A 23,757-nucleotide genomic window follows, 5' to 3' on the forward strand; every position below is an offset into this window, starting at 1 on the left:
GTGCAAAAACTAAAGCCTACAACTTGTAAAGTTCATTAAAGGGGAAGACTTCCTGATATTTAAAAACACGTCTGCAATCAGAGAAAAGTTGTAAAGAAGCAATGTATCACTTAACCTGACTGGCACACTGATTTAATGATATTTGATAGCCTATGGCCTGGTTTCGTGGTGGCAAACCTGGCTTTGTGCCGCAGAAGTCACCACAATAAGAAACATGATACGACAGTGCCCCCCCGTGGAAATACCCTAATCGATGCATAATGGTAGCGATTTCAACTGCGTAGGTCACCTCTATTCAGACAGGGAAAGGAAATCGTCAAATCAACATAATTCGTTTCTACATATTACACCGATGACACATATCTTACGGTAAATGACGGTGACTGAGCTGACAGAAATATGATATTCTAATCCTGCTGTTGTTTCCCGTTTCAGTAATAGCTGAACACGTGATGCGCATGCGCAGGTTGTTGTGTTTCATGGGATCTGGGATCTGTCGGGAATTCCCCTGGACTCTCCAGCTCCTGCCAAACAACCTTATCTGGAAGTAGTAAGGCCAACTTAATCATCTCCTCTGCTCTATGACTGAGCTGGGAAGCTAAAATGGGTAAGAAACAGGGCTGAGTGGCTAGCACAGCAGCGCTCTGCGCTGTTGTTTTGGCTTTTATACGATAAAAGGATCGTTCCGACCTGGAGAACATCTGAAGCAATTTCCTACTCTTGCTAGGCTAGCGAAACTGGACTCATTAGCTAGCCACGCAAAATTGTTAAGCAGGGGAACAATTTAATCTACAGACAGGCCGTCTTTTGTGTAAGAAACATTTTAAATGGCGGGGATACAAAGGCACTCGATGGAGGATTCCAACGGCGATTCGAGCAACAAATATCCACGGCCTGTGGTCGGCTGCGAGCTCAAACTCGGCAGCCCCAACGCAGCGTCTGATGACTGGTGCGACAGCGGACTGGACTCTATCAGTGGTGTTGGGCTCAGTATCGATGGTTCGTATGACATCGAGTCGCCAGCAGCCTGGAGTAGCTCTCGGCCGAAGGACTGTTGTCCGTCACTGGGTCATACCGAGGACCGTTCAGAGGACTGCACGTCCGTGGAGCCCGGAGAGAGGCTAGACTCCGCTATTGGGGACTCGATAACAGATGAAACGGTAGGAAGCCTGTCCCAGGGTCTTGGGACTCTTATCCTGGCCGAACAGGCTGTGGGTAACACCACCGTCGACACCGGACGGAGTGAGCGGGTTTCGGTGGTCAGTCCGGAGGTGGAGCGGCAGAGAAGAGAAGAGTTATTTAACACTCTGAACTTCTTATCCGAAGACGGAGACACGTACGTTTATAGTTTACAGTGTATTAATTAATGCATGCATACCAGCCAGGGCCATCAGTCAGTGTTTTCTGAGTTCATTCATGAGTTTGTATAGAGGACACCCTATCTGTGAATGTTGTGCATCCTGACTAAGGATAAGAATTATGTGCAAATTTTATGTTTGCTTGTGTTTTGATGAGCATGTGGTTGATTTTGCCTCGCTCTTAGGGCCCTGCACCTGGCGCTGATCCATGAGCACAGGGCTTTCGTCCAGTACCTGCTGGGGGTCATCGCCCTTGAAAGCAACTGGACTCCCTACCTGGACATTCAGAATCACCTGGGCCAGGTAAGAAGACTGTGAGTGTGTGCCTGTGTGAATCTGCATTTGTGTCAATAGGTGGGTCATTCATCTCTGTGTTGTCATGAGTGAAGTTTTTATTTGTGTAGTCTTGTGAGTCTTGTTTGCCTTTATTTTACCCCTGATATGGACTGAATAGCAATAGCACATCAAATGGGTATTGTACTCAGTTAGACCTATTTGAGTCTGATGCTCAACAATGGACAGTACGTGTATCTAGTCACATTGTAAATTATTATGTGGCTGGCGTCAGAGATGGTGTACAACAATTTGCCACTTTTTGTCTTTTGTCATCACCACCTGTGCTGTTGTTGTTTTTGTTTGTATTGGTCATTTTTTTACGCATGGCTCTTTCAGTGGTTTGATTGCTAGTTTCCGATCAATACTCTTTACTGCTGCTTGAATTACCCATTTAGAGTGTTTGAGGTGGGTCCTGCAATGTATCAAATAACTGAAGCCCACTTCTCACACCAAGACACCTAAGTATTGTAATAACATACTACGACATGTGCAATAAATGATAGAAATGTAGTGCAGCCTACTGCTGTGAGGGGTTTCAGCAGGAGAGTCCAAATACCATGGCCTGTTGCATCATCGAGTCAAAAAAGGGAAGCAGTGAGCTCAGAGGAATCTTCACGTGCCATCAGGCATCATGACCATTTCCTCCACTACGCTAGAGTGAAAGCACCTCCCATCCAAACCTAGAGTACGGCTATGTTTGGACACGCTGCATTACAACATTGCTGACCCAGATGATCAGTGCCATGCCTGTTGGGAGTTGGTAGGGGTAGAAGTATACTTAGATATTATGAAATCGTATGAACTCTCAAATACCGTAGCCTGTGGAGAAGGCTCGACTTGAAAACCACACAATGGCATGTTTGTTTTTATTATTATTTATTTTAGTTAGCTTATTATTACACCTCCTTTATTACACAATATCTCTTTCTTTTCTCTGTCTTTTTCATTTTTGCCATGTGTGTGTATATTATATTCTTTGTTTGATTCATTCCATTTAACCCCCATCTCTCTCTCTCTCTCTCTCTCTCTCTCTCTCTCTCTCTCTCTCTCTCTCTCTCTCTCAGACGGCGCTCCACCTGGCGGTGATAGTGGACCAGGCGGAGTGTGTGCGGGGCCTCCTGTGGGGGGGTGCGAACGCAGAGCTGCAGGAGAGGGGAGGGAACACACCGCTGCACCTGGCCGTGAGGGAGCTCCGCATGGAGTGTGTGAAGGAGCTCACGTCCTGCCCGCGCCTCTCCTCCGAACACCTCTCCGTCACCAACTACTCAGGTAAAGCACCTGCGCAGGTACACTAACTCACTACCAGCCATTCAGAGAGCACCTCTCCGCCATCAGATACTTAGGTATGGTACCTGCTCAGCGAGCACCTCTCCGCCCTCAGATACTTAGGTATGGTACCTGCTCAGAGAGCGCCTTGCCTCCACCACCACCTGCTCAGGTGAAACACCTGCTCAAAGAACACTTGACCATATACTCAGATGCTGGTCATAGCACTTGGATTCCAGTGTTCCAGAGAAACATCCAAGGCACCCTCCATAGTAAATCATTCACATTACGGTACACAAACTTGAAAACTCACAGAACACGGTTAGCAACTATTCAACTATACCCACTGTTGTTGGACTTACTATTCAAGTATACCCACTGTTGTCACTAGACTTAACCCCTTCTCCACTAACTCCACACTGCTGAGACTGTGCGTCAACACACACACTCACAACACTTTCACGCACACACACTAACAAGTGTCGCTGTCTCCAACCCACGTGTGGAGCACAGGCTGACGGTCAGTTTTGCTGAGTGTAGGTAGCACAGAGGGCCTCATTAAAAATGCACCATGTTTTCATGTACTGCTTCAGATACGCAGACGCTCTGCATTTGGCACTGAAACACTGGCATCATCCCCACAGCTCCTGTAAACACAATCAGGGGACTCCGCTGCTAAGGGGACAGTACAGCTCACGGCACTCTCTCGCTGACATGTCAAAGAGTAGCGTAGCTGCACATTGTAAAATGTTCACATCTTTTCCTTATCCTCCCCCCTTTGGCTCTCATTCCGTCTCTCAAATGTTCACGTTCTACTTCAAAATGGCTTTATTGGCACGAGTAACTTGTATGACCAAAGCAATCATTTCATGCAGGACAGGACATGAGAACATATGAATGAGTTCAGATGCAAAAGCCTCTAATCGCCACCTGCGTCAAAAATTAGATAATGATGATGAGTGAATACTCTCCATAGTGTGCGTTAATCAAATAATTTAGCTTCAAAACCAGCTAAATACCAGTCTCTTCCTGTTCGGAAATATCGATTTGTAGGCAAAAACCTATAGGAGCCTGATAAAATGCGGATTTAAAGGATTTTGTATCTGAACTAACTCTTCATGTGCAGATCTAGTTGTAGTAGGTCCAGTCTGTGACTCAGTCTGACTGTGTGTCTGGTCTCATTGTGTCCTCTCCCAGGAGTAAGTGCTCTTCATGTCGCCGTGCAGAAGGGCAGAAGTGACATCATCAACATGCTACTCAGCGCGGGAGCGGATGTGAACCAGAGGGTGAGAGAAGAGATGACTCTTTACTCACACACACACACACACACACACACACACACACACACACACACACACAAATACACACACACACACACAGACACATCATCTGTTCCTATCATACAGGGAGAAATGTAAAGAGCACAGCTGGTAACTCCATAGTACAGGGAGCAATGTAAAGAGCACAGCTGGTAACTCCATAGTACAGGGAGCAATGTAAAGAGCACAGCTGGTAACTCCATAGTACAGGGAGCAATGTAAAGAGCACAGCTGGTAACTCCATAGTACAGGGAGCAATGTAAAGAGCACAGCTGGAGCTGGTAACTCCATAGTACAGGGAGCAATGTAAAGAGCACAGCTGGTAACTCCATAGTACAGGGAGCAATGTAAAGAGCACAGCTGGAGCTGGTAACTCCATAGTACAGGGAGCAATGTAAAGAGCACAGCTGGTGACTCCATAGTACAGGGAGCAATGTAAAGAGCACAGCTGATATTGTGGCACCTGCATAATGTAGTGAATAGAATAGAATAGAATAGAATAGAATATATACTTTTTTGATCCCGTGAGGGAAATTCAGTTCTCTGCATTTAACCCAATTTAACCGAATTAGTGAACACACAGCACACAGTGAACACACAGTGAGGTGAATCACACAACCCAGAGCAGTGAGCTGCCTGCCCAACCAGCGGCGCTCGGGGAGCAGTGAGGGGTTAGGTGCCTTGCTCAAGGGCACTTCAGCCGTGGTGGACTGGTCGGGGATCGAACCGGCAACCCTCCGGTTACAAGCCCGATGCGCTAACCAGTACACCACGGCTGCCCCAATGTATTGTATGTATTGTATGTATTGTATGTATTGTAATGTAGTGAGCCTACTGTGTGAGAATCCTCCCTCCTGACGCCACCATGGTATTGGTTCCTTCTGTTGCTCCTTTCTCCCTCCTGTCGTCCTATCTGTATACTGTCTTCTGCGCTCTCTTACCATAATTCACACATGCTCTTTGTCTTTCTCTTCTCTTCTCTCTCTTTATTTCACACTCTCTGTTTCTGTGTGTACTTGACACCCCTTCTTTCTTTCTGTCTATCTCTCTGTCTCTGTCTCTCTCCCATGTGTGTCCTGTCTGTAGGACCTGGGTTCAGGTCGCTCTCCCATGCACTGGGCTGTAGAGGCTCAGAGTGCCCAGCTGGTGGCGCTGTTGCTGAGCGCAGGAGCAGCAGTGGACCAGCGCTCCTATGCAGGCCACACGGCGCTCTACTGCGCCCTCCACAGGCCAAACCGAGAAGTGCAGGCCCTGCTGCGCGCCGGTGGGGCAGTGGACACTCCCATGCAGGAGGAAGAGGAGGAGGACGACGAGGAGGAAGAACAGGAGAGTGAAGAGGTGAGTGTGCAGAGCCCAAGGCAGCTCTCATACTGTGTCTGTTTAGAGCAGTTTTAGTCAGTGTTTTTAACAGTGTTTAGTTAGTGTAAAATAACTTCTAACAGATTGTCTATGTGTCATCTCAAAGTCCATCTAAAATTGATCCGATCATCTCTCATTTCTTTGCAGGAGGAGTTTGATGATGTCGTCATTAATGGACAGCGTGTGATGTAAATGGGAGGATGCAAGTGTGAGTGTATGTGGTGTGTGTGTGTGTGTGTGTGGCTGGCTGGCAGGGAACGAGTGTGTGTGGAGGAGAGATGCCCACTCGTCAACCGCCAGCGTCCCCAACACGTTGAATTGGACTGTGAAGGAGCGGCGGATCAGATGTATGTTGTGAGGTGGTGTGACTTGTCATATGATGCTGTAGCAACAGGAGGCCATAGTGGAGCTCTGTAAGCTAAAAACACAAAATCCACATCTGGCATCTGGCACCGGGGTGGATCTGGGCCTGATCTGAGCCAGAGGCTGGCCAGATCCACGCCGGACGCTAATGCTAACTGGGGATGGGATTCACTTTCTGTCTTTTGTGGGGACTTTTTGTATTGGACTTTATGTTGTTGTTGTTCTTGTTGTGGTTGATGCTGGTGGAACAAAAGCTGATACTAATTGCTGAACAGATCAACGAGAAACATGTGAAATGGAAGATGGCTTCTGTTAGAAAAAAGGGCGTTTGGCAAGTCATTAAATTTGGTCATTGCCCATCAGTGACATTAGGGGCCCTCAGAATATGGTTCAGTAGAATCTCACTAGTGCCATTCTACTGCCAGTGTAATTTCTAACTACTTTGGGTTTCATTTTTTTTTTTCATTTTTTTTATTTTTTTATTCTCTAACGTAAACCTCTATCTGGTGATGGGATTTCAAAAAATAGGTGAACGTGTGAATGTGGAAATAGTAGTGATAGAAATGACAGTGAAATGAAGTTCTTGTACTTTTGTTTTCAAGGCCCGGAAAGGAAATCTGCATGTAAAGTAAACCTCAAATTTCCATCAATTATCTATTTCTCCTTCGATTCGGTAGAACATCCAGCTTACATGAATAGTCAATGATGCCCACGTGGAATAGCAATGCTGTTATTTGAGAATTTGAAAACTGAGGGCATCACACACCTGTCCCAATCTGTGTCACGTCCATCAGAAGCGGTTTGCGTGATTTAGTCCAGCCTAGTTCTGACTTACACTGTATACTAATGGGACAGACTGATTATTATGGTACTGAGCTAAACATTGTTTGATCCAAGAGTGTGACAGATTTTTTTTTTTCATGCATTTTGAATTTCACCTGGGCTCAGCGAACAGACCATAATAAGCAATGTAAGGATTGTGGAGAAAATTCCAATTAAGAGGTCTGGTAAATTGTGGTGTACACCACTGGTCATTTGTGGTGTGTCAACACTTGGTGTGTGGATGGCTAAGAGACACACATGGTACTTGTTAGAAGGCTCTTTCTCTTCTTTCTTTCTCCTATTTTTTTTTCTTTCCTGAAGATGTGGAGGCCCTGGGGGTGCAGGGGTGGTGTGATCTTTTTTGTGTAGAGCCCTGAAGAATAAAAGAGACTCGCTTGAGCATAACACACTTCATGCCAGACAGGGGGATATTCTCATCTCATGCTAACCTGTCCAAGCCAGCGGTCTCACTCCCAAGTGTACAGTATTCCAGTTACAAACCTACAAAGGCAAATGGGTCATTAACCCAACATTAACACATACCCTTTGGTAGGTATTATTGTGTATATATCCTTAATAATTTAAATAAAAAATGTGTGTGTGTGTGTGAGAGAGTATGGGTGAGGTAAGGTGTGTGTGCGTGTGTGTGCCATCAGATGCATGTTTATGGTCTTGTATTTAAGCATTACATGTTGTGCTGAAGCAGCCTGACTCCCTTCATGTATAAGGGGCAGAATCCATTCAGTACTCTTATCAAACTAACTGATTGTGTTGCTGGGTGCGGCCTGCTTTTATTGTCATTGTGATATCTCTGGAATTGTGACACAGGGCTACCAATTAAAGTGAACGCTCACCCGAACGCCAGCGGTCTTATCTGTTTCACACAAGTGTGAAATGACTGTACTCAACTCCGTGGTACCATCCCAAACGCCATATACAAAACTGATAAGCAGCTAACTGTAGACGGTGTGAGGGGTTTTTGCTGAGAGCACACTAAACATAAGGTGTTAAGTAGCAGTTAAACATTACACACAGCCAAAGACTATTTATCAATTATCATATAAAGCTAAGCTACACATGTAGAATTTATAATATACATTACAAACCACTACAGACCACCAGTCACGGGGAAATAAACATTGCCTGTTACACACCACCATTCAGAAGTTTGGGGTCATATAGAAGTTTGCTTGTTTTCGGTAGAAAATAAACAGATGCTCTGAGAAAAGCAATGTTTTCAGGACAGTGATTTCAATTGAACATTGTTAATTCTATCCTTGCTTAACTATATATCCTATTCATTTTATGTTTCCCCTTCCAATGCATTCTGTGTGGAGCGTTTTCACATAAGACATTTTGTAAGTAAAGTCACCCCAAACCTTTGAGCGGTAGTGCACATCTGACCCAGTGCACTGATCCTCTTGCCAATGCTGTCCCACCCACCTCCTTCCTTTTGTGCAAGAAACGGAAATATCAAGCTCTCAGTCCAATCAGAAACAAGTCTAGACTGATTTCAGGAAAAGATAGCTGATGCGTTAGAAAGAATCCAACGTGAAACAGTTCTGTAGTGTTACACAGTGATTTATTGGCCCATTTATTTATAAAAATGCTTTTATATGAGACTGGGGATGTGTTGAAATAGTTTATTTTCAGTATGCCACATGTAAAAAGACTACAGCTCTGACCATAATAATGTGAAATCTGAGTACATCCTCATGGGGACAATAGAGTAATTATACATCAGTCACTGGACTCCCTGTTTTATGTCCTCCACTCCACTAGGCAGGGTTTTTTTTAAACTGAAATTCTCTATTCTCATCCAAACATCTATTCATGCTGTTAATTGACAACAGTTTCACATCACAGAGAAAACTATCTGTGAAGTCAATATGGTTACTCTAAACAACATGTGTATTCAACAAATGTACTTAACCCTTGGCATTAATGTAGCAGAGAGGAACATTCCAAAGTGCAGTGTACAGTTCATCATATACTTCAAATGATTGAGGTGTGGTCATTGTGGGATGTCGTAATTCACAGATGCAACTAAAACATGGTTCTGGTGATAACGGTCACCTTAACATCTCCCCAATTTCCAGGAAAATAACAGGACATTCAGCTCATTTTTAAATAAATGTAAACAGTTCTTTTCAGTGAAAAGCACTTTGGCACTATAACATTTAGGCACTATTATGATTTATCACCATACAAACAACTTGTGTACACATTAAGTTCACTGTTGTTGAGTAATACAGTTATAACTGTGCTTTTACATTGACATGGCAATACACAAAGCTGGAGGATGTAACACTATTAACCCCAGGTGAAATAGTGTAGGGCTTCCTTCAACACTGCACTCATGCACACATAATGACAAGAAATGTATTACATAATATTGGGTCCTTTGATGTAAATAATCTCTTATTTTCATATCTTTGGCACGTGACAATAAGTGGACTGGATTGTTGTCCCCTCCTTCCATAATAACGGATAATACCAAAAAGTCAGCACAGTTCACGAAGTTAAAAAAAAACATACATTCAGTAATTATGTACCAATAAACCTTTCCTTGCTGTCATTATGTAAGGTCCCTACAGACTCTCCTCTCTTGTTGAGCCCAGCGTATATGAAGCAGATGTCTCATGGGGATTGTGTTGTGTCCTAATCTACAATGACTAAAGCCCAAGGTAGTGTTTTTCAAGAGTCTTTTTGCCAAACTTCAGTACCGTCATTGGACTAACTACAGACATATTCCCCAATGGCGATGCCTCTGTTATAGCTTGCCCTCCCTCCCCCACCCCACCCTTGTTCATCAGAAGTATTCTGCCCTTTTGTTTTAGAACCTCTCCTGAAGTACTGTTCACAGAAATGTGTCGCTCCAGCTGTCTTTTCCAGCAGCTTGTTTGTTGCGAAGTTAATGGCGACACATCTCCTCTGTTTCATTCATCATAACGCGCATGTGTTGTCCATCACAACTCATCTTTCCTGGAGCCGGCACCACTGGCCTGAGGCCCACGTTGGCAGGAGCAGAGGCTGCCATGGTCGGATGGCTGTGGCACAAGCTCCATGTCAGGGTGTACCGTTGGTTGACCCACTTGCCGAGACGCATAGGTCTGAGAAAGCAAAGAAAAGACACAAAGCTTCCGGTCACTTCCATTGAGAATCTTATGTACAAATTAAGAAGAGCCTCTATTCACATCACTGATATAATGCTGTTTACAAGATGATACGACAGTATGGTCACTTGGTCACTAAAATTCATCGGTGTGATATTGCTATACAATGACCTCTGCATACAAGGTGAAAGGTCTCACCTGTAAGACCAGGTAGTAGTAGCAATAGAGTCTGTGAGGCTGAAGTAGCTCCCTGGCCAATCGCTGCCCTTCTTTAGCTATCGTCTCTGCTTCAGCATCATGGTCCTGAAAAGGTGAGATGAGATTGACGCAACAAACACACCCACACACATACATACATAACATACATATACACACACCAGCATATCTTAGCCTTTGGTATAAGACACAAACACGTGCTCAGACACTCCTTCCTACCTTAGCCCACTTGATCTTTTGTATGAGGTCTGAAAGGTTTCTGTCCACAGGGATGTAATGTTTCCCAGGCTCCATGTGTGTGTAGAAGTGCTCGTAATATGGAGACTTCTGTTTCAGGACCAGACTGCCGCCCAGCATCAGGTATGGGAACCTGTATGCTGCCACCGTGCCATCCACATTCACCTGGTACTTATACTGGCAGACAGGAGAGAAGGATATCACCTGGTACTTATACTGACAGACAGGAGAGAAGGATATCACCTGGTACTTATACTGACAGACAGGAGAGAAGGATATCACCTGGTACTTATACTGACAGACAGGAGAAAGAATATCACCTGGTACTTATACTGGCAGACAGGAGAGAAGGATATCACCTGGTACTTATACTGACAGACAGGAGAGAAGGATATCACCTGGTACTTATACTGACAGACAGGAGAAAGAATATCACCTGGTACTTATACTGACAGACAGGAGAGAAGGATATCACCTGGTACTTATACTGACAGACAGGAGAAAGAATATCACCTGGTACTTATACTGACAGACAGGAGAGAAGGATATCACCTGGTACTTATACTGACAGACAGGAGAGAAGGATATCACCTGGTACTTATACTGACAGACAGGAGAGAAGGATATCACCTAGGGCTGAACGATTATGGAAAATAATCTAATTGCGATTTTTCTTGCCAATATTGCGATTGCGATGCGATATGCCATTCTTTTTTAAGGTGTTTGTCTTGCGAATTTTTCAACAAAAACAAGCAGTATGGGCAATAGGCTATATTAGATTAAAAATAAACTCTTATTTCCTGGAAGTCATAGGCTACCTCTGTTATAATGACAGGTGATGCATGAATTGATGGATGACATTTTTTTAACTAGCTACTTCAATCACAATAGTAGGCCTATATTTTGAACTTTCCACCTTGTAGCCTACACATTAGAAGTAGGCCCTACTAGTACAAGGAAGCCTGGTGTAAAGATTAAAATGAAAGTCAGTAACAAAGTCACACAAACAAAAGTACAAAAGTTTCATATTTTTGCAGATTGCAAAAATATGAAAATATTAATAGCCTAAATCTTATTACGCAGTTTTTCAGATAATTCACTTTAATGAACGTGATATGTTCTGCATACAGAAATTCCTGATATTCATGGCTGCACAGCACACTGCACTGACTATTCCAACTCCGTCTCTTTAATTCAGCTGTCTGGTTGAAGCCTCAAACTATTGTAAACAAAGTAGCATAGTTGGCTATCTTATCAGTCTACTGGTTGGACGGGTCAGTTTCCCCACGTCTGTTTGGTAGATAAATACTTTTTTCTCCTTGGGATAAGCCCTTTTGAGTCTTGAAGTTGGAAAACATCTGTATTGAGATGATCAGTCAATTTGAACGCAAGAGTTTTAGATGTCTGCTGCATGCTAATAATGATGCTAACCGGATTTTATATAATTTAGCTAATCGTCTTCTATGCGTCATTGCTTTCACGATTGTGAATGTTTTATTTGGATTGAATGCGCATGTCGAGGAGCGGGTGTCCATTGAGCGCGCACGTCAGAGAGAGAGAGAGAGGGAGGGAGAGGGAGGGAGAGGGAGAGAAAGCGGGCCAAGGAGAGGGGTGAATTTGCAGGCATAGTCTACGATGAAAACTTGCTTTCACCCGAGCAGCGCAGGTGCACGGTGCAACCTAGAATTTGTTGCAGTCGCACTCTTAAACATGTTGGTTCAATGGTTCTATCGAGCAGCTTGCCGAGTTCACTCTCTGATAGACTGTTTCAAATATTTGCTCTATGTATTTGCTACTTTACGCTCTCATGTCACGTGACCAGAGGGTAATCGCAGCCTTTGAGGTTAGAAAATTGCACTTCATCATATCGCGATATTATCGCAAATGCAATATATCGTTCAGCCCTAATATCACCTGGTACTTATACTGACAGACAGGAGAAAGAATATCACCTGGTACTTATACTGACAGACAGGAGAGAAGGATATCACCTGGTACTTATACTGACAGACAGGAGAGAAGGATATCACCTGGTACTTATACTGACAGACAGGAGAGAAGGATATCACCTGGTACTTATACTGACAGACAGGAGAAAGAATATCACCTGGTACTTATACTGACAGACAGGAGAGAAGGATATCACCTGGTACTTATACTGACAGACAGGAGAGAAGGATATCACCTGGTACTTATACTGACAGACAGGAGAAAGAATATCACCTGGTACTTATACTGACAGACAGGAGAGAAGGATATCACCTGGTACTTATACTGACAGACAGGAGAAAGAATATCACCTGGTACTTATACTGACAGACAGGAGAGAAGGATATCACCTGGTACTTATACTGACAGACAGGAGAAAGAATATCACCTGGTACTTATACTGACAGACAGGAGAGAAGGATATCACCTGGTACTTATACTGACAGACAGGAGAAAGAATATCACCTGGTACTTATACTGACAGACAGGAGAGAAGGATATCGCTCCATTTGGTAATTGTGGATATGAAATATGTTACAGACATGCAGTATCTTTTTAAGGATGCAATGCTGTCTACCAAACTGCTCATTTGTGAGAGTGAAAGACGATTCAGATGATCCCAGAGCCTTTCTCACCTTGAAGAAGTCGAAGAAGCCAATCAGCGGCGCTTTGCCGAGCTCCTTCTCCTGCTGACGGAAGAAGAAGTACGCCGTGATCCCGGCGTCCAGAAGCTGAGGGTTGTCTTTGGACAGGGTGACCAGGTGGAGGCGCTCTTCCCGACTGTCTCGGCCTCTAAAGAACGCCTTCTCCGTCTTATTGGACCACACAGGACCTGTGAAGAAAAGGTTCAGAACTGTCTGCACAATTCACTGTGAAGAGTTGCCATAACAGGACTCCTTATGATTTTCATTTGCTGAAATACCATGCCATGGTACCATCACCAACCTGTGTGTCCTTGGATAGAGAGCAGGTCATTGGTCACACCCCTCATGGTTTCCAGTGTGGAATGTGTGATGTCATAGGTGGGCAAGATGATGTCACGGGTGTCCGTGGAGCCGCACCATGAGATAACGGGCACGGGTCCCGGCGACTCGCCCGTGCTCCTCTTCTCCATTGGCCAGTCGCCAACGTTCATGTAAAACTCCACATCTGGCAAACGCACCTATCACAAACACGACTGAGATCAGTCAACCAATTATGATGCAAAATCACAGACTTTTCCCGAATGGATTACTGACGTAATAATGGAGTATCATATCAGTTATATAAGTGAATTTACTGATCCATAACCTCTGATATTTTTTGTGCACTGTCAACTTTTTATGTATGTATTACTATGGGCAAAATTTCCACACAAATGTCCATAGTTAACCAGCTCTGGAAAACAGTCATTCATGACTACCGTACATACTTTTCCAGACTTTCAGAACTGCACAAGCACTGTTATGGGCTCGTCAGGTTAACAGTCTGACACACGCCATGGCCACTCACCTTCCTCATGACCGACAGCAGCATTTCGTCGGAGAACATCTTGAAGTCGGTGTACTTGCCCTGCGTGCGGCGGTGCAGCTGGTTGTTGAGGATGGTGTAGTGGATCAGGCCGCCCCTCTGGGCGAAGCGACGGGGAACTTCCTGACTCAGCCGCTCCAGGTCGATGAAAGGGAACGTCTCGAAGTCGGCCTCGACCTGAGGGTCACCGGCTGGGCAGTCCAACGCCGTCTGCCAGTCTCCAGCATCCTCCTCAGGGCAGTCACAGTACTCGTGATACACTGGGCCTAGCAGTGAGGAAGCACACCTTTCTCATTTGTTCATCTAACAAAGACCTTTATTGGAAACAGCTCAATATCTTGCAGCACCTAAACTTTGCACTGCCCATGGAGGTTAGGGGTGCCGCTCATTCGTATTTTATACATCCTCCCAGATATACACCAATTTCGTGTGGAAATATATTTACATTAATATATTTTGGCAAGTACACTTTAAACTGCCCCAACACAATTCCCCGATATTCCAGGACCCAGGATATTCCAGGATATTGTCCCAGATATGATAAAAAAAAAAATTAAAAATCCCTGACGTTCCATGTCTGAAATAGACGAAATTCCATGACTCATGGGAACCCTGCCATAAGAATAGGGATTATGTTGTGATTCTGCTGTGGGTCTTATGTCTCATACACCTAGTTTGACACCTACTGTGTCATTTTTACACTTTAGCACAGACCTCTGTCTGCCTGCATTCAAAGACTTGCTGTCTCTCTTTTATCATACTCCTGATTAGCAGTTACCGGTAGTTAGTTGTAAATGAAAAGATGGGCTAACATTTTAGGTAACTATTATCATACTATATATTATTGTTGTTATTATTATTATCTTCTTTTGTTCTTTCTTTATTTATTTTCTACATGTATGTTTGTTTAAAAAAATGATGCCCATACATGTAAACCTCAGGATGTGGTTTGATGTGTTCCCAAAAACAGTCAGAACAATCAGAACGTAGACTGATTGCAAGTAGACAAAAAGGTCAAGTCTGACAGGGAGTGTAGACAGGTCTTGCACAGCAATGTAGAGGAAGTTGACAGTGAACTGACCTCCCCTCCCCCAACAAAAAGTTTTTAGGGGAAAAAAACCCATGAGTGATATGACTTCCTGTGTGTTTTTCTGTGTCCTTAACCCAGGCTCTTACAAATATGTCCAATGTGGCTTTAATATGACTAGAAGACTCTTTATCGATCCTCCAAAGACATATACCCCGGAGGACCCGGGTGTGACCAGGCTTTGGCCAAGGAATTCCAGGGAAATTAAACAACTAGATGAGCCCACGATTGTTTGCCTGCTTTAGTGTGTGGGTATATACACACATATTGGGGAAAGAGGAAGTAACAATCAACCTTTTTCCATATTGCACAAGGTTTGTGAGAAAAGGTGTCTGTCTATACCTCCAACACACACAAACAGGCTCCTGCATGAACACCAGTTCCAAAGTAAACGATAACTGGTCTGGGATCATTTGCAGTGGACATGACTAATAAAGAAACAGGTGAAGAAGATGATTATGTTACTGACATCCACTGTGGGCATCGTGCATCAGCTGAACACGTTCAGTTTTACTTCCCTCATGTACAAACCCTGAAGCTGAGGTTTCAGTTCGAAATGAGTGTTCCTGTATGTGGTTTGCTATGCAGACTTTCTGTCTGGCTATATTTATGGCTACAGGGCCTAAGATGACGAGTGGCATGATCATTTAACAGGAAACCAACTAACAAAATGTGTTGACGATTTTGACATGATGTAGTTCCACAGCTCTGTTTCTACAGCAGCTGTCATCAGATGTGCCTCAGAATCACTTAAAAGGTTTAGTTGCAAAAACAGTTAGGTCCATTTTTGATGAATTTACAGAAATATGTTATTTTTTACCTTGATACGAGTAAAACTATTGTTGGGTTGTGTGGATATGATTTATTTTACTTAAAAACAACCAAATGGCAGTTTGATAGAATTAGCAAGAATTGACAATAAAAACCACATACATTTTGCATGTCGCAAACTGTTTTTGCATCTCTATTTGCACTTGTAAACGTATTTCATAACTGCCGGGTTGTCTGAAGATATGTGTGTTTAAATTGGTTATGGTTATGGTTATGGTTATGGTTATTTAGCAGACGCCTTTGTCCAAAGCGACATACAAATAAATAACAATACAAATTAAATAACAGTGAACAATTACAAAAAGGGAGAATAGCAATATTATCAATAAAACAATCAATTAAGCACTAACCTAATGAGAAATAAAACAATGAAATGAGAATAGCAATCAAATAAGTCACTCAGTTAATTATATAATAACAATAACTATAGCATGGTAAGGCTAAATTTAAGGACAATAGCAGAATAAATGTCAAATTCTAACAATGGACAAATTATAACAAAACAATACTATTATACAAACCATAACACAACAAACGCTCAAAAGACTAAGTGCATATTAAACAAATATGCCTTAAGACCCCTCTTGAAAGATCCAAAACTGTTGCTGGAACGGAGAGCACTGGGCAACTCATTCCACCAACACGGAACCACTGAAGAATAGGATCTACAGTTTGACCTAGCATGAATGGTTTGTCGACATAACAGACGCTCCTCAGAAGATCGCAATGGGCGGTTGGGAATGTACATCTTGATCAAAGAACTGAAGTAGCTAGGAGCAGATCCATTAAACTTCTTATTACTTCTGACCTTCTCCGTTGCCTCCTGTCTGCCACTCTATAAACGTGAAGCACATTAAGTGCACTGGAGAACACCTGCAGCTCCAATAAGTCAGTACTTCCAAACACATTGTATTTGTTGAGCTCTTCACATGATACAGTGTGTGGAGTGGACCTATCTGTGTGTCCTGTACCTGTGAGGATGTATGGAGTGGACCTATCTGTGTGTACTGTACCTGTGAGGATGTATGGTGATTTGGCCACCGGTTTATTCTGGTGCAGGACCTGTACTGTGAGATCGGAGCTGGGCGTGGTGTAGAGCCGATACCTCACCAGGAAGGACCCATCTTCTCTGTCCAGGGGAAGAGGGACGTGGATACGGATATGCTCCTTCCCTGACGCAGATGTAATCTGCACCTTAAACACATCTTTACCTGAAATAAAAAAAAAACATTACATATTCATTTAGTGGATACTTTCCGTATCCACTGAATGAAGTATCCACAGCGACTTAAAGGAATGCAGAGACAGTACAATCCATAACATCTACATCACAATTATACAAAACTGACAAGCAGATGGGAAATCTATAGAGGTGTGTTTATTATTACATAGCCATATTAACACATGAACTTTCTACGAATTTAGCATTTTTCTTGTCTTGCAACAAACAGTGCAGGGTTTTTTTTTCTTTTACAACACAATTACTGCATTAGGTCTGTATGGAAGAGAAAGAGTTTGACTTTAGCAGCCTATAGAAAATAAATAATGCATGAGAATGTAAATTGCATTTTATTTATTTTCATTTAAACTATTGGAGTTATAAATTACTTTACCATTCCATTACATAAATGCCCTAAGCTCTTCTTTTTTGCTTCAGACTCATGAAACTTGTGTTACTTTAGAGACTATCTCGTGTTGCAAAGATAGCCAACTTGTGCTTGTCATGTATGCCTCACCATGAATTGCATTCTCTTCTTGGCAAACACAACGGGGATCGTGTAAGTTAGGCTAATATGGAAGTTTTATAAGCTCTCCGAATACAAGCAAAACATCCACTTTAGCATGCAACATTAAACCATGACCTGCGCTTGTTTTATTTGGAATATTTAATTCAGGAATTCTGCCAGGCAGTTGGTTAGGCTACTTGGGCATGCACGGAAGAGGGAGGCGCGCCGAGCCTACCTGGAGATGTGGTGAAGTTCAGTCCGGTCGAGTCTACTGCCTGAATGTAGAAGTGTCGCACTGGAACTACAACTCTTGGATCCAGCCCAGGACCCCACACAATACTTTTCTCGGGACTAACTTCAGTCTCCTGGCAAAATGCGAAGTTTGACAGGCCGAAAATGGTCGCGATGCAAACAACTGTTGCACTGCTCAACTGAAACACAATATGAATCATTTTAAGCATCGCGTGTTCGCTCGGTCATCTGGTTTTAGTTAGATAGCCTACAGGCGTGTATGGAGTAGGCTACTTGCACGAACACATCTTTCAGCAGGCTAGCCACTTGGGGAGAGAGGGAAGGGACTACAATTTTGTAACATTTGGCCGCGTTTGATTGGATGCTCAACGAATACGAAAATGCGATACGCGGCACTCTTCGAGTCAACACTTTATAAATAATTTTAAGCGTATGGCACTGGTGACGATCTAAGTCTCTCTAATGTATTGTGAATGATGATCAAATGCCTTTACTTTTCTTTTAGGTCTATGCTTTTCACACACCTTTCGTTTGCACCAAACAATTCATTCCGATGTAGTCTCGTGAAACGGAAAGTGTTCCGGGCGGAAACTAATTCACCTTCATCCATCTTCCAGACTAGCGAGAGACGTGTAGAAATTACTCATAACTTTATCATGGCAGTCCCGTATGGTAGAGTTTTGTAAACGCGCTCGCGCGCACACACACACGCGCGCGCGCAGTCTGCACACACAGGCAACGACACAATAATCACGGGTATAGGCTATTAGGTTACCCAGAGTTTTTTTTTTCTCATTGTCTATTTACAGCTGCTGTAATAGCATTCCGGTGATTATTTCTGCCGGCGAGATTGAGCTAGTAGCCTATGGTCATAGCCAGACTAATAGTTTTATTCATTGCACATTCAAGATTCATTTTTACTCAAGAATCATAAATGTCTGAATGGGAAACAGAGTAGTCTTCCTAAATAATATTTCACATAAACCACCATAAGTATCCATAATGACAACATCAAGATGAATGAAGAACAACACAAACAACAAAACGGAATGAAGGGGAAACTAAATACAAAAGAAAATATATAATAATCTCATGAATGTTCAGTGTCTGTGTTATGCTCATTAGGGCCATCTACTGCCATTAGATTGTCATTGCAGAAAGCCTTTGGCCTAATCGGTAGCCTATATTTGTTGTTCACAAACATTGCACAAAATAAACATTTATGAGGACGAATAACAGTTTAAACACATTAGGCTAATGCATTTATGCATTATGCATTTATGGATTGATGCAATACAGGCTAAACAAACAAAATGTTCTTGATCACTATAGTGAAGACTCTAAGTCCTCACCTGAACCATACAGGCAATATTCACCCTCAGAGAGTGTGTCTGAATCACTGTCCTCTGACTCTACATAGGTGAGATAGTAGTTGCCCACGGGAAATGGGTTGTCTAGACACACTTGACTAGATGAAAGTAAGGAACCACAGGACGAAGCAAGGCTACCACCACGCCAAATGTGACCAAGGGTTGGAAGCCTCTGGACTGGTCCACTGGACACAGTCTGGTCCAAAGTGCAGGAGAGAGTTCTGGGTTCGGGTGAGATAGAATCATCAAAGTCCTCACTGTCCCTGAGATCTGAGAGAGTGGTGGTCCGGCTTCCTGTGGAGATCCGTCGAAGACCTGCAGTTCTGTTCGAGGAGACGTTGGACACAGAGACAGATCGACTCCGTGACAAATCAAAGCTCCTAGAAGAGTACACATTTGCTTGGTCACCAGTAGATTGATACACATTGGAGGAGGATGTGTGATGTGGTTTTAGTCCCTTGTCGTGTGCGGTGAAGGAGTCGAGGGGACTCCCCTGTCCGCGCCGCCCAAGTGACATGGAGAAGATGTCATCGTCCGTGCTCTCGGAGCTGCAGTCCAAGCTGATCTGGCTGCCTGTAGAATCTAACAAAGGCTTTTTTAGCTTTGGGAGGGTCTGTCGCTGACTAAGCGAAGTCTGATGCATCTGTGTCCTGTAGTGGCCTTCAGGGTTTCTCAGCTCTGAGACTGATGACCACCTTCTGTTCTCTTTTCTCTTGCCGTATGAGAGACTATGCCAGTGTTTTTTATATGGGATGTCTGTGGAATCTATCTCTGATCTTCCATTACGGTCCTCCTGATGATTGAAATGGTCTGCCTGATACATATCAAACGAATAGTTTCTCTTATTTTTGAGTGCAACTGGGTCTGCATTGATATTGACCTTATCTAATGAATGACCTTTATATAATGATTCTATACTTAAATTACCATGAGATCTGAATTTTGAGTATTTTTGGTCGTAACCTCCAATATTTCCTTTGTCTAGAGCAGGTTGGGACTTTCCTAAGTGGCCATTTGAGAAAACACTTAGTTTCGATTGGGGATGATATCTATCTTTGGATAATCCATACTTTGGTAACGTTAAGTTGCTTAATGATCTGTGTTCATGCACAAGCTGGGAGTTATCTGCGCCATGCTCTAATGAATTCATTTCATGAGTGGAATAGCCTCTCCCTCTCGTTAAGCTATGAGGTAGCTGAGGTTCGCTTAACTCACAGTAGTCTCTTGCTGGTTGAAGTCCTTGGGCTTGGTGCTTTGCTAAGATATTAATTCTCTCAGAGGAGGACATAGATCTCATGTTAGAAACAGGGAGAGAACGAGGTGAGTCTACACTCGCTGCCTTCTGAAGCAGTCTCTCACATGACTTGGCTTTCACCAGAGGAGTTTCAGCAGGGTAATAGCGGGCCTTGGGAGGGCCCAAAGAGCCAACGGCAGCTGGGTAGGAGTTGAGTCTGGGCACAGCATGTTGGTGGTTTGTAGCAGCACCCTCGGTCTTCGGTAAGGAAGAATGTACCTGCACTGAGGAGGAGTGCCTGTGTGGGAGGTGGGACCTCCAGGCCATGATTCTCTGACGATGGCTAGCCGAGGTCGGCCGTGCCGATCGAATGGGATCCGTGCCAAGTGAGATGTCTGTAGCAAAATCGTTTGCCCTTTTTGGCAAGTCCAAGCTTGTCTGTGCAGTTTTGGATGACTGAGAGGCAGTGGACATTGCTTGCTTATTTGAAGCTCTAAAGGTACTCTTCTCTGTGAATAATTTGTTGACATCATTTTGATTTGGACTTTTGGGAGCAACCACAGGGGCCTCTTGTCTAGTGGACACTGACCCCTGTGTCTTTAAATGATCATCACAGTGTATTTCTGAGGCACTGTGCTCTGTTTTTACCCATATAGGAGAAAGGCCAAATGTATTTGTTATATTGTTCTTATTAGAAAAGGAGAGAGTAGAGTTTTCTGTTTCTGCACCACCAGGAGTGTCTTTGATGACTTCCCTTTCATCTTTGTTCTCAGACCTCAATGGTGCGCAGCATGCGTGCGTTTTATAAACAGGGATGGACAGAATTGGTTCATGTGAGTCTTTATTCTCATCAGATGTGTTTGGGCCATCTTTTGTGGAGTTACGTGATTCTTCAATGGTAGAAGTACCATTGGGAAGGGCGGGGCTTTCCTTCTCACCTGGCCCAGGTATCCAGGTGTCAGACATGGATCTGTCTTTGTCCCTGAGCTCTTTGTTGTAAAATGCAGAAGCCTTGCTCTGCAATTGGTCTGTTGTTGTTTTGTGTCCCATGATGCTTTGCGGCTCTGACAGCCATGCTTCAGATTTGCTCACAGTACCATGTTGGACGCTGAGCTCCATCTTGTTTATGTCCTGCCCTGAAGAGGGGTTGCAGTCCGTCCCATCTGATGGCAACGCTGGTTCTGACCCCTTATCCGTCTCAACTAGTGAAGCCTCTGTCTGTGTTTGGAGGCTGGCTGGACTTGACAGCTCTGGGAACTGCCTATTGTGTTGATCTGCAGAGAGACAGAACAGACAAAATCAGATGGACATCAAGGCACTCCTCTCTACTCCTATTCAGCTAATATTACTAGTCACTCCTGATGCTGTAAGGTAGACTACAGGGATTAATCTATTATTTATTTCAATTATTATACTATTGATTCAAGCCTCTTTCCTTTATTTGTGAAACCCTGCTTCCGTCCGGTTTTCATCGCCCGTTCATTCTGTTTACTTAACACAATCATTAAAAGAGTTTTTTGTCAACAGCAGTCTGATAGTATTTTTAAGAGTCCAGCGCCATATCTGAATCATTTGAGAATAATAAGTCACAATTCTAATGTTCATAAAGACTGTTACATTGAATTAAAAGGTTTTCAAACATGTACAACCCAGTGGAATCGGGAAGTAATTGCATGATTCTGCGCAACAGCTCAAAGCTTTGCACGGTAATGTGTATTTCTAGCAGCAGAAAACCTCTCCATATAATTTGTCACATGATAACACTGTGTGATGTGATCATGTATCATTCCCATTTATAAAGTATTTCCTGGTGCAAAATTGGTGAGTTTTATGGCCAATCTGGCTTTGTGTCCTTGACTCACATGCAGTATGAGGAGAAGGTGTATTTGTGTGTCAAAGCTCACCTGTGGGTGTCTCTGCTTTCAGAGGAACTGTTTGAAGAGATAATTCTCTCAGTTTATTTGCCTGTTTTGTTTGTTCATTGTCCTTATGTTTCCACATCATTTGAGTCTTTTCAGTGGAAACATCATGGTTATTAACCTAGGAATTCAAACCGATAGATGACAATGACTTCACAATTTAAGTTAACCATTAACTGCAATGATGGGCTTGTTTCCTTTACAAGGCTTGTTTATAGCAAAGGAGAGCTATCTTAATATGAGTATAATGACATTATACACAATATAATCACAATGTTGGCATTGCTTAACTAACTGGCATGCAAAAATAGCATGGGAAATGGGAAACATTTTATTATACAATATTGTAACTATGGTTATTTAATTGTTGTCTATGTGTAAAATACATCTCTTGTGGTCAGTGATAGTCTGGTTTTACAGGTTGTGGTGTATGAAGTACAATCTGAAGTTAAAGCTTTGGCATGATAATTTGTTACACGGTTGTCTATACCTGCAATGACCTGCTGCTACTGGTATTGCTGCTTGCATTTCTGCTGCTGCTGCTGCTGCTGCTGATGTCCATGTCTCTGCTGCTGCTGATGTCCATGTCTCTGCTTCTGCTGATGTCCATGTCTGTATTTCTGCTGAGGCTGTCCATGTGTCTGCTGCTACTGCTGATGCCCATGCCTCTATTCCTGCTGATGTCCATGTCTCTATATCTGTTGCTGATGTCCATGTCTCTGTTTCTGTTGCTGATGTCCAAGTCTCTATTCCTGCTGATGTCCATGTCTCTGTTTTTGCTGCTGTCCATGTCTGTGCTTCTGCTGCTGATGTCCATGTCTCCGCCGCTGCTGCTGATGTCCATGTTTCTGCTTCTGTTGCTGATGTCCATGTCTCTGTATCTGTTGCTGATGTCCATGTCTCTGTTTCTGTTGCTAATGTCCATGTCTTTATTTCTGCTGCTGCTGTCCATGTCTCTGTTTCTATTTCTGATGTCCATGTCCATGTCTCTGCTGCTTTTGTTTGTGTCACTGTATCTGCCGCTGTCCATGTCTGTATTGCTGTTGCTAATATTCATTTGTATGATGTTTATGGGTGTGTTTCTGCTGTTGTTGCTTGCTTCCCTGTGTCTGCTGCTGCGCTGCAAAAATTTGATGCTTAGCAGCGATGAGATACGAGAACGTAGAGTTGGCTGCCTCCGGACTCCGGCTGACAAATCTCCATCTTTGCCAGCACGGCTTTCTGCAACACAATACAGCACATTAATTAACATTAACATTAGTGATAACACCTACATTTGACCACTCGGACCCCTAGTGCTACCACTAAGAGCTAACCCAAGACATGCGTCAATAAGCAATATGCGTAGCCATGTGTGCTATTCATTAGAGTGCATGAAACTTTAAAGCCACAGCAGTTAGTTTAGGCGGAGTTATTGTAACTTGCATGTGAGCTTGTTACTGATTGA

The 23,757-nt window shown here is 43.4% G+C and overlaps 3 protein-coding genes across 3 annotated transcripts; 1 reads left to right on the forward strand and 2 right to left on the reverse strand.

The window, feature by feature from the left end:
* The first annotated feature begins 293 nt into the window (after window positions 1-293).
* nfkbib (nuclear factor of kappa light polypeptide gene enhancer in B-cells inhibitor, beta) lies at window positions 294-7,682 on the forward strand. The gene is made up of 6 exons (XM_062547789.1): window positions 294-1,336; window positions 1,544-1,661; window positions 2,759-2,963; window positions 4,158-4,246; window positions 5,366-5,617; window positions 5,786-7,682. Exons 1-6 carry the CDS (start codon window positions 828-830, stop codon window positions 5,828-5,830), a joined length of 1,218 nt encoding a protein of 405 aa, XP_062403773.1. The 5' UTR covers window positions 294-827; the 3' UTR covers window positions 5,831-7,682.
* A 769-nt stretch (window positions 7,683-8,451) lies between these two features.
* On the reverse strand, window positions 8,452-18,280 carry poglut3 (protein O-glucosyltransferase 3). The gene is made up of 8 exons (XM_062548013.1): window positions 17,771-18,280; window positions 16,822-17,019; window positions 13,873-14,156; window positions 13,327-13,543; window positions 13,017-13,213; window positions 10,375-10,569; window positions 10,138-10,242; window positions 8,452-9,936 (listed from the first exon to the last, which is right to left on the reverse strand). The coding sequence occupies exons 1-8, from the start codon at window positions 17,994-17,996 to the stop codon at window positions 9,793-9,795; spliced, it is 1,566 nt and encodes a 521-aa protein (XP_062403997.1). The 5' UTR covers window positions 17,997-18,280; the 3' UTR covers window positions 8,452-9,792.
* A 344-nt stretch (window positions 18,281-18,624) lies between these two features.
* On the reverse strand, window positions 18,625-23,490 carry LOC134094717 (uncharacterized). The gene is made up of 3 exons (XM_062548343.1): window positions 22,801-23,490; window positions 22,296-22,431; window positions 18,625-21,665 (listed from the first exon to the last, which is right to left on the reverse strand). The coding sequence occupies exons 1-3, from the start codon at window positions 23,365-23,367 to the stop codon at window positions 19,114-19,116; spliced, it is 3,255 nt and encodes a 1,084-aa protein (XP_062404327.1). The 5' UTR covers window positions 23,368-23,490; the 3' UTR covers window positions 18,625-19,113.
* Between the last annotated feature and the right edge of the window lie 267 nt (window positions 23,491-23,757).

This window comes from Sardina pilchardus, chromosome 10 (genome assembly GCF_963854185.1).
Source record: "Sardina pilchardus chromosome 10, fSarPil1.1, whole genome shotgun sequence".
Lineage (NCBI taxonomy): Eukaryota > Metazoa > Chordata > Actinopteri > Clupeiformes > Clupeidae > Sardina > Sardina pilchardus.